Genomic DNA, 17645 nt, shown 5'->3' with positions numbered 1-17645 from the left:
AATGAGAGTTTCATAAATTTTTGGAGGATAGAAACAATTATCAGCTAATCCAGAATATAGGATTACTCTCAATCACATGACCAAAAATCAAAATAGTTCTGCTACATGATTTCCACCGTTCAATTTATGCAGAAGAGACCAAAAACAAATAGGTAAATTAAAATTAATTCTAGTCCTTCCTACCCTTATCTGCGTTGATACTGTTGATCATTGAATAAACGTTCTCAATATCATCGAATGAATGCATCGTTTGATTGGAGCTGAAAGAATTGAAAAACGTACATGACCACAATGTTCATGCCCTTGAATCAATGCTATAGAACCGGTAGTTTAATTTTGTGATTGTCATTTGTAACCTCAACCATCATACCCTTGTTAACAAAAGATATGATCGATCTCATTCTTTCTGGATATAATATAAGCATGATTAAATGGATCATCAACAGCATAGTTATAGCCATTGGTGAGTAAATAGCACTGCTGGCATTCTTGTTATCAATCCATTGAGTAGTAGAAAAGAGAGGAATGAAAGAGAGCTTGCAACGTAACCAGAAAGAAATTGATGAACCACTACTACGATGATCAAACGACTCTGGAATCCTTGCAGTTTCCGGCAAACAAAACATGGTGCCTCCAACTTTGAACAGTTCCTATTAACCATAAATAACTTGTAAGTTTTTAAAGATAGTGTGCTATGAAACATGAAGTTAAATACAAGAAAACATAAAACCTGATTCAGTTGCATTTTTCTACACGAGGAACCCAACGATTCACAATTTAATGCAGACAAGCGTTTTAAATATTATGAAATCCCTCTAATTTCTTGAAGACGCTTGCAGTCATCCAGATTGAGTCTCGTTAACGAGCGAAGTTCTTTGATGCATTCCACCTTTATGTCTAAGTAAGTCACATTAGCAAACCACTTGTGAACTATTGGAAGAGATTCGTCTGTTAGGTTGCATTCTGTTAGCACAATAGATTGTACATTTGAGGACTCCATGGAATTTGGTTTATCATTCTTGTTTGGACGTTTGGTAATAGATGATAACCATCAACAAAAATGCAAGACAATTTTTGCATCATACTTGGTAAACTAAGCAACGTTCCATGTCCTTCTAGTAGTAAATAATGAAGCCAGCCTGGTGAGATTTTGAAATGAATCGGGCAAATTTTCAATGGAAGTTTCACTCAAAGAAATCCTTCCAATGTTTTCCATCTTTCCTAATATTTCCGGAAAATTCTTAAGCCTGTAACAAAATGAAAGTCGAAGTTGTTGAAGAGAGGTCAAATTAATTGGTGGAAAACTCCTGAGCTTGCTACAACCTTCGGCGTTCAAGATTTTAAGTTTATTCAAGAACCCAACAGATTCATGAATTCTAAGTAAATTCTTACACCGTTCAAATGAAAATTCTTCTAAATTTTGGAGACCAGATACGTCACTTATTTCTGTTAAACATTTAGACCTATCTAAGCGTAAAACTTTCATACTCAAAAGGTAATGTTTTTCTATACAAAATGAGGAAGATGAGATCATTACCCTTTCCTTCAGTGAGTTAGCCAACTTAAATAATAGAAAGCCACTGTTGGGTAATTTGCATATGGAAAGATTCTTTGGAAGAAAATCAGATGGTATATCATGCAAACTATAACTATGCCATTCCAGTACTCTATATAAACTGTTTGGAAGATGTACTTGAGGTTTGGAAAAGAAACTAGTTTTAACAATAAGTGTTTTGAGATTTTTCATCTTCATGAATTCGTCTCCTTTCCATTGTACTATTTCTTCAAGTAATGGAAAATCCAAATGTATAATTTCAGTTTGACTTGTCCCCTACAAAAAACACAAATCAACCAAAACACATTTGTATGTATGTATGTATGTATGTATGTATGTATGTATGTATGTATGTATGTATGTATGTATGTATGTATGTATGTATGTATGTATGTATGTATGTATGTATGTATGTATGTATGTATGTATGTATGTATGTATGTATGTATGTATGTATGTATGTATGTATGTATGTATGTATGTATGTATGTATGTATGTATGTATGTATGTATGTATGTATGTATGTATGTATGTATGTATGTATGTATGTATGTATGTATGTATGTATGTATGTATGTATGTATGTATGTATGTATGTATGTATGTATGTATGTATGTATGTATGTATGTATGTATGTATGTATGTACAGACTTACTCATTTTATGATTGGAATTCCCTCACTAATATCTCCTAACTTAATGTCCAATCCAATAGTTTTGGAAAGAAACTCCTTTTGGAGATGCTCTAAGCCACGCTTTGCTGAATTTTCTCTCACATTGTGAAGAAAACACACACATTCAAATTGATCAGCAATGGAATTATAAACCTCTCTGGCAAGTGTTGTCTTACCAATTCCTCCAGGTCCATAGATCCCTAGCATCTTGACTTCATCATTAGATCCAATTTCTAGAAGTGAGTTTACCTTTAGGACTCGAGATTGCAGACCATCCGGGTAATCGGCAACATGCAGAGGAGCATGATTAGTCTTGTTGGACACATATTTGACTATTTCCCGAATAAACTCGCATTCATATCCATTTCTGCCCAATAATATAAGTTTTAGTAAATATATGACATTTTTTGGCTTGTTCAAAAAAAGTAAATATATGACATTAATATCAATGTATTGATAATTATATATTGTTATTATTACTACAAATCATATTTGTTCGTTTTTTACATACAAATAATTAAAACTTGTTCAATAATAAATAAGCATTTCTTTTCTCGTTGATCTTTGAGATGAAATTACTACCCGGCATAATAGGAGTAAAGCCGGGTACCTAGGATTGAAATGGTATCCGGACAAGTTAGCTGCTTGGTTAAGAGCTATCTTCCATTTATTCAGCCTTTTCATGTTTTCGTTGTACTTTTCTTGGTTATTTTGGAACCTATGTTCATGCTTAGCTATTGCTTCACCATAACTCTCAATCTGATGTCGCACGTGAGAAGGTTCCATGTCATAGAAAACTGGAAAAACCAAGCAGCCCTTTGCCTTGAAGCAGTGAATGATGTGAACAAGTTCGTCCAAACAAAATGAAGAAGAAGCATAATTGATAGAGAATATTGGAATGAAAATTATAGTCTCTTCGATGGCCTTGACAAGTGTTGGTGTGATTTCATCACCTCCATGAAGCTCCCTATTGTCAATGAATGTGTGGACTCCACGGTCACATAGAGCATTGTAGAGATTTCCGGTAAAACCATAGCGAGTGTCAGTGCCTTTGAAACTTAGGAACACGTCATAGGTGAATCCATAAGAGAAGGAAGAGAAAGAGGAATATGATTGGAACATAGCCATGAGGATAGAAAAGAAATGAAGGTGTGAGAAGTATAAAAATGTGGATGAGAGTCTCTCGTCGGCTCTCAAAATAAGTCAAGAAGTGAAACTGATAAAATTGGCAACACCTAAGAGGATCCATTGACCAAAGACTTTTGAAACTTCCAGAGAATGGATTCTCTCAATTGTAAAAAACAATCGAGAGAATAATGTGTAATCTAGACCATTCATATTGTAAAAAGTGGATAAAGTTGAAATTTGAAAAAAAGAAGAGAAGTTGATTAAAGGTTGACATAACTCTTGTAAGTTGTAACACATTCTCATATTACATTCAGGAAAATCAGAATCATTCAAATTAATCATTTAATATTTCTTATTCCTTTTCATTTCATTTTGTACAGTGCAGGGAACTTTTATGCAGGGTGAGAATTTAAAGCAATGTATGAAATTTTATTGAGAAGAAGTATCACAAATTTTGAAAATCAAGCTTCAAGTGACATTTTCACTCACTTGTAGACCAAGGTACCAGTTTGAACCAACATAGTCAAATAACATCACGATCATTGTGAATAATGATCATCGACATTATCATCCAATAATAACTTTCTCTTTTTGCAAGGATTTTTGAATTGAATATCCTCCATGCTACTTTTCTGATTTAATACATGGATTCCAAATTCTGTAAGGAGTGATATCATCTTTGAAGACACACACATAATCTCCACATGGATCCATTCATTTTTTTTAAGTGCATTGTGTAGTATAGAATTGAATCTCATGTCCTCCAGTTGAAGATCATATAGATACGTATTTTCCAGTTCTACTCCGATATTACTCCCATGGCTAAGACCACATTGACATTCATAGCCATTGATGAAAAAGTTGGGTCTTAATGAAAGAAATTCATTGAGTGAGTGCTTTTTATGCATCGATTTAATGACAAAGAAGACAACAACAGCAGGGAGCTTGTTCCGAAACCAGAAAGAAATTGACTGTCCTATGCTTCGGTGCTCAAGCCACTCTGGAATACTTTCTTTTCCTGTCATACGAAAGTTCGTTTTTCCAGCCTCATGTAGTTCCTGGTAGTCATAAATAATTTATAAGTTCACAAAAATAAACTAAATTATACTACGAAATATTAAGTCAAATACTTATCCAAGAAAAAACAAAACCTTATTTAGTAGCATGCTCCTGCATGAGGAAGTCAATGATTTGCAGCGTAATGCAGATAAATGTTTCAAATTTGGTGGAACGCCTCTAATTTCTCGAAGCCATTTGCAATCATCCAAATATAGCCGCCTTAAAAAGTGAGACTCTTTGATGCATTCTGGAAGAATTGTGACATTACTCCCCGACAGATTTAAATATTTCACATTAGTAAACCACATGAGAAGCATTGCAAGAGATTCTTCGGACAAGTTGCATTCTATGAGCTGAAGTTTTTGCACATTTGAAGACATCATAGAATTCAGTTTAACATTCTGGTTTGGCAATAATAGACCTCCCTTAATAGTAATCCACAACAATTTTGGCATCATGATAATACTATTAGTCAACTTAAGTATTCCGCGTGCCTCTATTTGTAAACTATGAAGCCCAGTGAGATTGTGAAATGAAAATGGCAACTCTTCTATTGAAGTTCCCACCAATACAAGTGATGCTATATTTTCCATCTCTTCTAATATTTCTGGAAAACTCTTGAGACTCGCACAAGATGAAAGATCCAGTTGATAAAGAGAAGTTAACTTCATGGACGGAAAACTCCTAAGCTTGCAGCAACCTTCAGCAACTAGGATTTGAAGTTTACTCAGGAAACCAATAGAATGGTGGATTTCAATCAAATTTATACATTTTTTTATTGAGAATATTTCTAAATTTTGAAGACCAGATACATCAAGTATCCGTTTTAGACTTCCACAGTAGTCCAAATTTAACTCCTTCATATTTATGAACCTCTGCAAAAAGAAACAGAAAAACTGAATAATCTAAAAGTGATGTACCGACATACAAAGATGAGACAAACAGAACAATTACTCATACCTTCAATGAGGAAGGCGACTCAAATGATTTAAGCAAACTTCTAGGTAGCTTACATACAGAAAGTTTCTTCGGACAAAAATCAGATGGTATATCCTGTGAAGGATATCTGTGCCATTCTAGAAATCTCAAACTATTTGGAAGATGTTTAGGACCTTTGGAAAAGATGCCACTTTTAATAATCAAAGTTTTGAGGTTTTTTGTCTTCTTGAAAGCATCTCCCTTCCATGCTACTCTTACGTCTCTAACATCTAACGACAGGTCATCCATACATATAATTTCAATTCTACTTGTTCCCTTGAAACACAAAAAACAATATACAAATCAACAAAAATATATGTGTGTTATGATTTCAACATAGGTATTTGGAGAAATATATATGTAACTAAATTGTAAAGAAAAGTACTATCCCTACAAACCAAAAGAGCTGAATCAAGGTTAAGAGATAAAATCAAACCATCTATATGTATAAGTCACTCTTACCGTATTTTCTTCTAAAACTTGAACTATATCTTCTTCCGACCACAACCTACTGCGTTCTCCAGGATCTTCAGGAGATTCTAGTCGGACAATTTCTTTACACATGTGCTCTATCAAGTCATGTACTGTCCAACTATAACTTTGCCCGTGCCAACTAATCTGTATAAGAGATTTGTTAACCAACACTCTAATGTGATATTTGATGTTATGACCGTAATGAGCATGAAGTATATCTTTGATCTCTGTCATCTTATACCCATTGAAGCAACAAGCAATGTCGAGAAAGACACTCTGCTCATCTTTTTCCAAAGAATCAAAGCTTACTTTAAGTATCTTTTGAATCTCTTTATTCGGGATCCTTTCATACCGATCTAATATAGATTCCCATTCTCCTATATCCATTCCAAACAAGTTGGAACCCACTACTTCTAAAGCTAATGGTAGGCCAGAAGCGTAACTTACTGCACGTCGTAAAATGTACTTGTAACTTGAATCAACATTGTTATTTTTAAATGCCTTCCACGTCAACAATTCAAGAGCTTCATCCACATTTAACTCATCTACTTCATATGTTATTTCAACCCCATGACTGGTTAGCAATTGTTTGTCTCGAGTGGTAATGATGACTTTGCTGTCAGGACCGAACCAGTCAAGCCCTCCAGCCAGAACCTGCAGCTGCTTCAGTTCGTCTACATCATCGAGAATCAATAGAACATTCTTATCTTGTAGCATTTGTTTTATGATAGGAATTCCCTCAGAAACATCTCCTAACTTATGATTCAATTCAACTGTTTTTGAAAGAAGTTCCTCTTGGACATGTTCTAGGCCATGTTTAGCTGAATGTTCTTTCACATTGTGAAGAAAACACGAAACTTCAAATTGGTAAGAAATCAAATTGTAAATGGCTCGAGCAAGTGTTGTTTTACCTATGCCACCAATCCCACAGATTCCTATCATGCGGACTTCATCGTTAGATGAGTCAACATCTAGAAGTGACTTCACTTTTAATACTCGAGACTCCAATCCAACGGGGTGATCTGCAACATGTAAAGGAGCACGATTGATCCTGTTTGACACCTCTGTAACTATCTTTCCAATGAATTCATATTCATATCCATTCCTGCCCAATAAGTTTGAGTAAATGCATCACTATTTACAATTACATCCGGTTATTGCTAATTATACTATTATAAAACTAAATTGTTCATCATAAAAGAAAAATAAATAACAAACATATCTTTCCTCTTTAAGATTTAAAAATTAAAGGCACAATACATCGATCCTACGATCCTTTAAGTTATTTAATTGTCAATATTAGTCAGTTAAGTTTTTTGTAGAGAGGTCCTGTAAGTCGTACATTGTAACATTTTTAACACATTCTATTACAAAAATACACAAGTACTCCCTCCGGTTTTGAATATAATTAAAAAAACAAATTTCTAGGTTCATTGAATAAAACATATATCTGTTGTTGACATGACAAAATGAGGTTAGCCACATGTCAACAACACACTTCCGATTTGTTGCAGGATATATTTTGTCAAATTAGAAAAAGACATTATCACAAGTTGTTTTTACTAAAAGACATTATCATAAGTTAAAATAGGAGTAGAATACCCATGACTGAAATGGTGGCCAGCCAAGTTAGCAGTTTGGTAAAGAGCCATTTTCCAATTCTTCAACCTCTCTGTGTAACATATGGACGTTTCCTTGTTATTTTTTATCAACTCTTCATGCTTAGCCAATGCTTCACCATAACTTCCATTCTGATGCCGCACGTGAGAAGGATCAACATTGTAGAAAACAGGCAAAATTTTGCGACCCTTCTTTTCCTTGAAGCAATGAATGATGTGGACAAGTTCGTCAAGGCAAAACGAAGAAGAAGCATAGTTGATAGAGAACACAGGAATGAATATCATAGACTCTTCAATGGCTTTGATAAGTGATGGTGTGATTTCGTCACCTCTTTGAAGGTTCTTGTCATCAATGAAAGTGCGGATTCCTTTATCAGAAAGAGCTTTGTGGAGATAGCCGGTAAAACCAAAACGAGTATCAGTGCCTCTGAAACTGATGAAAACATCGTAAGTGAATGAAGAAGGTGATCCAAAATCCATGAGAATATAGAAGAAAATGAAGGTAAGAATAAGATTGGGTACTAGCCTAAGATTATGAAAAATAATATGGATGTGGTAAGAATATGGATGAGAAGACTATGAATCTATGATATATATAATATAACAAATGTCAGAAAGTGAAAATATAAAAATGGAAACACGGTTACTTAAACCCTTACACACATTGAGTGTATAACTTCCTTTCAATTTCCTCAAGCCTTCTTCCAAAGTTCCGTGTCACTTCTTGCTATAAAACAGGGAAAATTACACCTACTTTTCCCCATTAGTTATTCGATAAAGCATCGATAAAATAATAGAAATGTCTATATTGTCATGTTGTCGAACTGATAAAATAATTTAAAAGTTATTCGAATTCTAGATTATTAGATCATTTTTTCGGAAAATCAGATGGTTAATATAAAAAAAAATTAAAAAGGTGATCATTTGATATCTGTTAGACGTGTGACCAACGACTTAGAGTAGGGTGAATAAGTTGTAGTTTCAATTTTGAAAGTTTTTCGAAAAAGAGTTTGTATGCGGAAGTGATTATAGATCGAAACGTTTATCCCAAACATATTGGATAAGAGAGTAATGTGAGATAATCGGAAATTGTGACTTCATTTATGAAAAGTTTAGCTAAAGTGTTCAATTGATTAATTTTGAGGTATAATTAATCAATCGAGTAATCAATTACTTTGATAAACTAGTTTTCAACTAAGTGCAATTGAAAAAAGAAAAAAAAAAACTAGTTTGGTAAAAAGATCGAACACGTTGTGTGCAAGGTTCCTTAGTTTGGTCAAATAGCAATGAAAATATCGATAGTTAGTTGATCTAGTGGTGATTGGTGCTGGGCTTAGTAGGGAAGTTCACGGTTCGATCATCGCAACTGCGATCGGGAGGAGGCTGAAACCACTTGTTGCCAGAACCGACCTTCGAATCAGATTAGACGGTCTGGTGGCTATGGTGAAAACAAAAAAAAATATATCAATGAAGATTCACACTAAATGATTTTACAAATACTTATGAAATCAACAAGGTTCACAACAACACAACACAACTTCCACACTTATGCAAGCAGATCTAGTCAAACACATATGGACAAAGTTCGAAATATTTCGTAATTAAATCTGCATTTTAAGTTATGTGGCCTTCATTTTATGTGTACTTAATGTATTGTATTGCATTTTAAGTTTTTGTATTTTTTTTTTACCGGAAGTTTTTGTAATTTTAATTGTTTTAATAATGACTATCCATATATTTCGCCTTTATTGAAAAAAAAATTAATTAAGAATAAAAATTAAAAAAATAAATTCAAATAAATTATTAAATTAGAAAAAAAGAATTATTTAACTCTTACTTATTTTAATTTAAATCGATAATTGTTATTAATATATAATCAAAAAATTAAAACAAAAAAGAAAATAAGAATGTGAAATAAAAGTGATAGGATAAGTTGTTGAATTTTATTAAACAAAACTATTGTAGTAAATAAAAGTTAAATGTGTGTTGAATTGAGTGAAATGCCAAATATCCTGTGAAATTTCAAAATTTGTCAAATACCTTTTGAAATTTGAAAATAGGCAAATATACTCCTGAAAAAGTAAAACGTTAATTAAATTGTCTCCTGCTTCGTTTACTCAGTTTATTTTGATGCGAAAAAGAGAGGAAATGGTGGATGAGACAATAAATTGATAAAGAGTTTGATGTTGGTGATTAGTGATTCTTGTCGGGTTCTAAATCTGATGACTCGGATTGGTCTATTGAGTGGTTAGAACTTCTTGGTTATAATTTTGAAAGCAATGATAATAACGATGAAGATAATTCCAGTGAGGATGGTTTTGTTGTTTTTGTTCCTTATTGTTCACTTGGTTGCAAGGAGGTTGAAAGTTCTGTGCTTTTGAAAACTCAAAATACACGGAGTAAATGGAGCATGAGTCAATTTGATTCACGTTTTATAATTTCAGGGTCTATTTGACCCTTCACTATCTTGAATTATTATATGGAAGAGAGAAAAGATTATGTTAAAGTGAAAAAGGAGCATGCTGAAAAATAAAACTATCGTACATAGTCTAAAGATGTAACAATGGCAACCACATCACTCAGCCCCAAATCAGAAGCCAGATGCACCGCCATGAGTAAGTCTGTCGCTTCCGCTGCATTAAAATCATCGGCTCCCGCACGATTCCAATCTGCAGTGGCTAACACGGCGGCCGTGTTCATCCCCGACACGGAGCTTGTTCCACCTCGTTTTCTGCACTGACACGGAGCTTCTAAGATGTTGCTGTTTGGAAACTCTGGATGCAAGCTTCAGCTGCGGCAATCGTAGCGTTGACAGGTATGTTACTATCCTCAAAAACTTTTGGATTTCGGGCATAGCTGCAATGTACACCATAGTATGAGTGAGCATGTAGATTAGTCAATCATTGAAACTAAGGTTAACATCCCTGTTGAACTTGAGACTTTGGTCCGGTTCCGAGATTTTGGAGGTCAAGGGTAGAGCTGTAAAAAGGGCCTTAAGGGGCCGGCCCTTTAAGGGGCGGACCCACTTATTCCTGATTATTAATTTTATTTAAATTTTAAACACAGTTTTTTTAGGGTGCCGATCGTGGACAGTGCTGATTGAAGAAAACGAGAATAAGTTCACGACACTAGAAAAATTGTTTAAAATTTAAATAAAATTAATAATCAGGAATAAGTGGGTCCGCCCCTTAAAGGGCCGGCCCCTTAAGGCCCTTTTTACAGCTCTAGTCAAGGGCAAATAATAAAAATGGATTCCTAATAAAAAAATGCAATTTTTTCTAAAAATAAAAACATCATTTATTTAAATCGTAAATAATTTTAACAACATCAAAACACAAAACCCCACGATGGTTCAGCTCTTGCCTAACAGGTATATCATTGTTAAGCACTCTCCATTATAGAACCTGGTTATGAGAATAGTTTACCAAATGGATATGTCCCTTTTGTCAAAAAAAAAAATGGATTTGTCCTTGTCAATATTTTTTTGACGAATTGTCCTTGTCAATATGTTTCCAATAAAACACGGTTTCAATTAACGGTGGAAAATCATAACATGTAAATAAATATAATAATTAGGGGAATTTTGTTTGGTTTCATAAATATAAATATATACTTTGCATATAAAAAGAAGGGATTTGCTATAACACACCCACCCATTTTTATGAAGGTGTGCATTAGCAACATACACCTTAGGGTGTATTTAATTACTTTTTAGTTATTAGTTGCTAAAACACACCTTCTAAAAAATTAGTGGGTGTATTCTAGCAAATGCTTATAGGAGTTGCTAACGTACACCCACTTATTTTTTAGAAGGAGTGTTTTAGCAACATGCATCTCAAGGTGTATGTTACCACTTTTTAGTTATGACTTGCTAATACACACCTTCTAAAAAACAAGTGGGGTGTACGTTAGCAAAACCCTAAAAAGAATATATAAATACATACTAGTAGTATGTACCAAAAAAAAAAAGGCATCTAATAATATATTAACATAGTCATTTTAGTCAAATATATATATATATATATATATATATATATATATATATATATATATATATATATATATATATATATATATATATATATATACTAGTAGTATACTAAAGCAAGCCATTTTCTTTTCATGTGATTCAAAAGACTATTTTGACTTTTAATTTATATGCATATAGGCATCTAATAATATATTAACATAGTCTTTTTAGTCAAATTTCGGTTTAAATCGTCCATTTAGCTAACTAATTTGCATGCGTGGACAACTTAGGAAGGTGTCACATGAAATTTTAAGACGAAATCAACTCAAAATTTAACAGGAAGTTCGACGAAATTAACTCAAAGTTTAATCAAAAGGACAACCTTAAGTTGACATTAGTAACATAAGGGACCAAATTAAAACTTTTAAAACATAGAGGATCAACTTGAAATCTAAAATAAAATATAAGGGACCAAATATGCAATTAAGCCTATAACATATCAAGTAATGTGTTTTTAATAGTATTTGTAATAAAATTGGGTTGTCTTTTCTTTTGTATTTTGTAAAAAGGAAATGGGAAGGAAGTTTCACTCATTATGGTCTTTGGTCGACGGATCTTCTTAAGTGCCATTTCTATCCGTTTCAATTCTTGATATATTTTGAGACCCTATATACATTCATCCACATTCATACTTTTCATATTCTTCTTTCTTCCATTTCTTTTCTATTCTCATGGCTATGATCCAACCATCTTTTTCCTTCTCCCATGAATTCACCTATGATGTGTTTCTTAGTTTTAGGGGCACCGACACTCGCAATAATTTTACTGGAAATTTTTATAAAGCTCTATGTGATGGTGGAGTCCGCACCTTCATTGATGATAGAGAGCTTCATGGAGGTGACGAAATCTCACCATCACTTGTCAAGGCCATCGAAGAGTCTAGAATTTTCATTCTTGTTTTCTCTATCAACTATGCTTCTTCTTCATTTTGTTTGGATGAACTTGTCCACATCCTTCATTGTTTCAAGGCAAATGGTTGTTTGGTTTTGCCTATTTTTTATGATGTAGAACCTTCTAACGTGCGACATCAGACTGGAAGTTATGGTGAAGCATTGGCTAAGCATGAGGAGAGGTTTCAAAATAACAGCGAAAAGGACAAAAATAATAACATGGAGAGGCTGCATAAATGGAAGATGGCTCTTAACCATGCAGCTAACTTGTCCGGCTACCATTTCAATCCTAGGTACCCACTTCACTCGTGTGTGTGTGTGTGTGTGTGTAATTTTATCTGGATTACAATTTCATCTTAAAGATTAAATAGGAAATAAAGAAAATAAAGAATATGATTGTAGTAATAATATTATAAAAATATACTACAATTATCAATACATTGATATGATTGTCATATATTTACTCAAACTTATTGAATTGGGCAGGAATAATGGATATGAATACGAGTTTATTCAGCAAATAGTCAGATTTATATCCAACCAGATAAATCGCGTTCCTTTACATGTTGTTGATTACCCTGTTGGCTTGCAGCGGCAAGTCCTAAAAGTATATTCACTTCTAGATGTTAGATCTAATGATGAAGTCAAGGTGGTAGGGATCTATGGGCCTGGAGGAATGGGCAAGACAACACTTGCCAAAGCAGTTTATAATTTCATAGCTGATCAATTTGAATGTGTGTGTTTTCTTCACAATGTGAGAGAAAATTCATCTAAACATGGTTTAGAACATCTCCAAAATGATTTGCTTTCCCAAACAGTTGGATTTGAATTTAAGTTAAGAAATAGCAGTGAGGGAATTTCAACCATAAAGCAAAGGCTACAGCGAAAAAAGGTTTTATTAATTCTCGATGATGTTGACGAATTGAAGCAACTGCAGGCTTTGGTTGGTGGGCTTGATTGGTTTAGTGTTGGTAGTAGAGTGATCATTACCACTCGAGACAAACACTTGCTAGCAAGTCATGGTATTGACGTAACATATGAAATACGTGAGTTAAATAAGAAAGAAGCTTTGGAATTGCTTAGGTGGAAAACTTTTAAAGGTAAGCAAGTTAATTCAAGTTACGAGCATGTTTTAAAACGTGCAGTAAATTATGCTTCTGGGCTTCCATTGGCGTTGGAAATATTAGGTTCCAACTTATTTGGAAAGCATATAGAAGAATGGAATTCTTTGTTGGATCGATATGAAAGGATTCCTAATAAAGGGATTCAAAAGATACTTAAAGTGAGTTTTGATGCTTTGGAGGAAGATGAGCAGAGTGTTTTTCTCGACATTGCTTGTTGCTTTAAAGGGTATAAATTAAAAGAGGTGGAAGATATACTTTGTGCTCATTACAGTCAATGCATGAAATATCATATTGGAGTCTTGGTTGAAAAATCTCTTGTAAAGATTAGTCGACGGGGCTATGTGAGATTACATCATGACTTGATAGAAGACGTGGGTAAAGAAATCGTAAGAACAGAATCACCAAAAGATCCTGAAAAACGTAGCAGGTTGTGGTTCCGAGAAGATATATTTCAAGCTTTTGAAAAAAATTCAGTAAGACAACAGGGATTTTGTTTTTCTCTTTATATTTAACATTTCTTTATCTCTTTTGAATATTAGTGCTACTAATGCCTATGTGACATGTTTTTAAGGATTTTCCTTCTCTAAAATGAGTAGTTAATAATGTGAAAAAAATCAAGGATTGATATTGTAACCATCTATGATTTCTTATGCATATGCACATAATAATCATTGATTGGTTATCAAAGGTTGATATTACTCTCTTTGTTTTGTAATTAAAGTTAATTGCTCACTTTAGAGAAGTCTTCTTTTAATTTTATCCCCTTATAATTTCTCTTACCAATGATGTTAAACTTTTTATTACCTTAAAACATGAAACATTTTGAGGAAGTGTGTAAGTTGTAAAGCATACATATGTGTTTTGGTTGATTTATTCTTTTTGTAGGGAAGTCAAGTTGAAATGATACATTTGGAATTTCCATTGCCTGAAAAAATAGAAGAATGGAAAGGAGATGAATTCAAGAAGATGGAAAACCTAAAAACTCTTACTATTAAAAATAGTAGTTTTGTTTCCAAACCTCAAGTACAGCTTCCTAATTGTTTAAGAGCACTAGAATGGCCTAGGTATCCTTCACAACACATACCATCTGATTTTCGTCCGAAGAATCTTTCCATATGCAAGTTACCCAATAGTGACCTCACATCATTTACTTTGGCTAACTCATTGAAGGAAAGGGTAATGATTTCACCTCCCTCATTTTGGATAATTTACCTAACTCTTTATTCTGACTACTCTTTCTTCTTTTTTTGTTTTTATTTTTATTTTTATTTTTTTGCTTTTATGTTGTTGCAGATGTTCTTGTGTATGAAAGTTTTACATTTAGACGATTCTAAATGTTTAACAGAAATAAGTGATGTATCTGGTCTCCAAAATTTAGAAGAATTTTCATTTCAAAGGTGTGAGAATTTACTTACAATTCATGATTCTGTTGGGTTCTTGTATAAACTAAAAATCTTGAATGCTGAAGGTTGTAGCAAGCTCAGAAGATTTCCACCAATTCAATTACCCTCTCTTCAAAAACTTGAACTTTCATTTTGTAAAAGTCTTAAGAACTTCCCAGAAATATTGGGAAAGATGGAGAGCATACAAACAATTTGTTTTAGAGAAACTTTAATTGAAGAATTGCCTGATTCATTTCAACATCTCACTAAGCTTATTCAATTAGTGCTACTAGTAGCAGAAGCACATCAACTATTGATTAGGATACCAAGTAGCATTCTCATGATGCCAAAATTGAATAAGCTTCGTCTTTGTGGCTATCATTTATTGCCAAACCAGAGTGATAAACCAAGTTCCATGGTGTCCTCAAAAGTAAAGTATCTCCGGCTAGATGAATGCAAACTAAAAGATGAATATCTTCCGATAATTCTCAAGTTGTTTGCTAATTTGACACACTTAGACTTGTCATTGAGTAATTTTACAATTCTTCCGGAATGCATCAAAGAACATCAGTCTTTAATCAGCCTCAATCTGGATGATTGCACGCGTCTTCAAGAAATTCGAGGGATTCCGCCAAATTTAAAATTCTTGTCTGCATTAAATTGTGAATCGTTGAGTTCCTCATGCACAAGCATGCTATTGAATCAGGTTTTGTTAGTTCTTGTATTCAACTTAATATTTCGTAGCCTACTTTATCTTTCTAAACTTACAAATTATTTATGATAACTAATAGGAACTGCATGAAGTTGGAGGCACCATCTTTTGTTTGCCAGGAAAAAGGATTCCAGAGTGGTTTGAGCTCCAAAGTAGGGGATGGTCATTTTCTTTCTGGATTCGTAACAGTCTCCCTTCCATTTCTCTCTTATACACTACTGAATCGATAATTCAGAAGAGTTGCTTGGGTCGATTTTGTTTACCCGTTGCCCAACTATACATCAATCGCCGTGAATGCACTTTTGACGATCCATTGAAAGGCGATTATATATGGATAAAATCAGATCACACATATCTACTTAATTTGAACCTACAAGACATGGTAGGATTGGATGAAACATTTTTGAAAAATGAATGGAATCGTGCAGATGTTTTGATCAATCCATTACGCTTTAGGAAAAGTCAAATGCACATATTCAAACAAGAGAGTAGCATGGATGATATTCAATTCTCCGATCCTTACAAAAAAAGAGAATTAGATGATGATGATGATGATGATGATGATGATGATGATGATGATGATGTTTTTTATGATGCTGATGATGTTCTTGATGGTGATGATCACAAAACCACCCATTGTAATGCCTGAGAAAGTTGTCATGTGAGGTTTTCATTTCTTCCAGATCCAACAATGCATTGAACAGATAATATTGTGAATGATCATTCAACGATCAACAGTTTTAATGCAGATAAGGGGAGACTTGCTAAGGAAAAGCTGGGTCAAACGATCAATGGTCTTTTACTTATTTGAAATTCTGAATGAATAATTGTGAAGGAAGAGAACTTAATTTATAGTTTTTTTTTTTTTTGCTAAACAGACTTTTCCATCGCAGCCCATCGCGCCACGATGGCTTTAGAAAATTGCCATCATGATATGATGTGTGCATCGTGGCGCGATACGGTTGTTTCTTGCCTAACAAGTATGCAGATTTGATCCAATTTAATCATGTGTTCATCGTGCTGCGATAGCTTTCATCGTGGTGCGATGATTCTGCTTGATTTCTTCATTTTTTGCTCCTTTTAATTTCTTCTTTTATTGCTTCTTGTCCAAGTAACTTATTTTGCTTGATTTTGGTCTTCAAAAGCTAATTAACTACTAAAAAGTATCAGAAATAATGGATAAAAATATCATATAATTGACTGTCATCATCCTCTATTTAAAAAGTCAACATGATTTTTTAATCCGCCACCAATTTTATGATGTGGCACTTGAGTGGTATTATTGATTAAAAAAAGAAATTCCATGTCAATATTGGTTTAATTAATTTTTTTATTTATATACTAAAATATTAAAAAACAATTGAAAATGAATTTAAAAAAGATCAGAATGTAAATTAACACCAAACAACAACAAATTGAAAAATACTCATTTCTCGTCTTTTTCATTCTTCATCTTCTCCATTCTTTTCTTTCAACGTTAAAAACCCTCAAAAGAAAATTTTTATATGCCATTTGGCGTTAAATACAAGAAAAAAAAATACAATTTATGGAAGAAAAAAATGGCATTAGCTGTGGTTTTTTCTGCCGAAAGGTATCATTTCCTGTGGATTTATCCACGGATGGTACTTCATTTTTCCACCGTGTCTACATCTCACAACCACCATCAAAACAAACCTTATCTCATAGGATTGGTTAGAATACCGACAAAATTGGAATCTAATCACTTTTTGATGTCTAGATGCTCTTACGTATTAAAAAAATAGGGATAGCGAAATTTGATCCATAAATCATCCATAAATCAGGGAAAATAATTAATGTGATTATTTGATGTCTTTGTCTATAAATAGTGCTTTTTAGACTTAGCCGGCCCTATTAGTCAATATTCAAGTTCAATTTCAAATTTTAAATGTTATACATTATGTAATAATGAAAACCAAATGTTCCAAAGACGGCAAATCTAACATTGTACAAAGACGATAAATCAAAACAAACAATTCCGCACTAAGTTGAGATTTAAAC

General features: G+C 33.4%; 2 protein-coding genes and 1 pseudogene across 5 annotated transcripts; 1 reads left to right on the top strand and 2 right to left on the bottom strand.

The window, feature by feature from the left end:
* Positions 1–8: 8 nt before the first annotated feature.
* On the bottom strand, positions 9–3358 carry LOC123905112 (annotated as a pseudogene).
* LOC123910167 (disease resistance protein Roq1-like) lies at positions 2665–8107 on the bottom strand. Its single transcript, XM_045961229.1, has 5 exons — positions 7472–8107; positions 5858–6974; positions 5378–5671; positions 4510–5292; positions 2665–4416 (listed from the first exon to the last, which is right to left on the bottom strand). Exons 1-5 carry the CDS (start codon positions 7966–7968, stop codon positions 3898–3900), a joined length of 3210 nt encoding a protein of 1069 aa, XP_045817185.1. The 5' UTR covers positions 7969–8107; the 3' UTR covers positions 2665–3897.
* Positions 8108–9983: 1876 nt separating this feature from the next.
* Positions 9984–17124, top strand: LOC123910163 (TMV resistance protein N-like). 4 transcript variants are annotated; one of them, XM_045961225.1, is made up of 6 exons: positions 9986–10303; positions 12527–12701; positions 12895–14005; positions 14418–14708; positions 14826–15620; positions 15706–16688. In XM_045961225.1, the coding sequence occupies exons 1-6, from the start codon at positions 10267–10269 to the stop codon at positions 16273–16275; spliced, it is 2979 nt and encodes a 992-aa protein (XP_045817181.1). In that variant the 5' UTR covers positions 9986–10266; the 3' UTR covers positions 16276–16688. The 4 variants fall into 4 exon arrangements, with proteins under 4 accessions (XP_045817180.1, XP_045817181.1, XP_045817178.1 ...); XM_045961224.1 differs by having other exon boundaries at positions 9984–10303; positions 14418–15620; positions 15706–16689; XM_045961223.1 differs by lacking the exon at positions 9986–10303 and having other exon boundaries at positions 11680–12701; positions 15706–17124.
* The last annotated feature ends 521 nt before the right edge of the window (positions 17125–17645 follow it).

This window comes from Trifolium pratense, linkage group LG2, assembly GCF_020283565.1.
Source record: "Trifolium pratense cultivar HEN17-A07 linkage group LG2, ARS_RC_1.1, whole genome shotgun sequence".
Taxonomy (NCBI): domain Eukaryota; kingdom Viridiplantae; phylum Streptophyta; class Magnoliopsida; order Fabales; family Fabaceae; genus Trifolium; species Trifolium pratense.
This window is presented reverse-complemented; position numbering and strand designations above follow the sequence as displayed.

What these genes read in the sequence shown, in the direction of transcription:
- LOC123910167 (XM_045961229.1), bottom strand. Translation starts at nt 7,968, where the DNA reads ATGGATTTTGGATCACCTTCTTCATTCACTTACGATGTTTTCATCAGT. An exon ending in GGCCACCATTTCAGTCATGG is followed by an intron (nt 6,975 to 7,471) that starts GTATTCTACTCC and finishes CTTATTGGGCAG; the next exon opens with GAATGGATATGAATATGAAT. An exon ending in AAGTTTTAGAAGAAAATACG is followed by an intron (nt 5,672 to 5,857) that starts GTAAGAGTGACT and finishes TTGTGTTTCAAG; the next exon opens with GGAACAAGTAGAATTGAAAT.
- LOC123910163 (XM_045961222.1), top strand. Translation starts at nt 12,190, where the DNA reads ATGGCTATGATCCAACCATCTTTTTCCTTCTCCCATGAATTCACCTAT. An exon ending in GGCTACCATTTCAATCCTAG is followed by an intron (nt 12,702 to 12,894) that starts GTACCCACTTCA and finishes TGAATTGGGCAG; the next exon opens with GAATAATGGATATGAATACG. An exon ending in CAAGCATGCTATTGAATCAG is followed by an intron (nt 15,621 to 15,705) that starts GTTTTGTTAGTT and finishes GATAACTAATAG; the next exon opens with GAACTGCATGAAGTTGGAGG.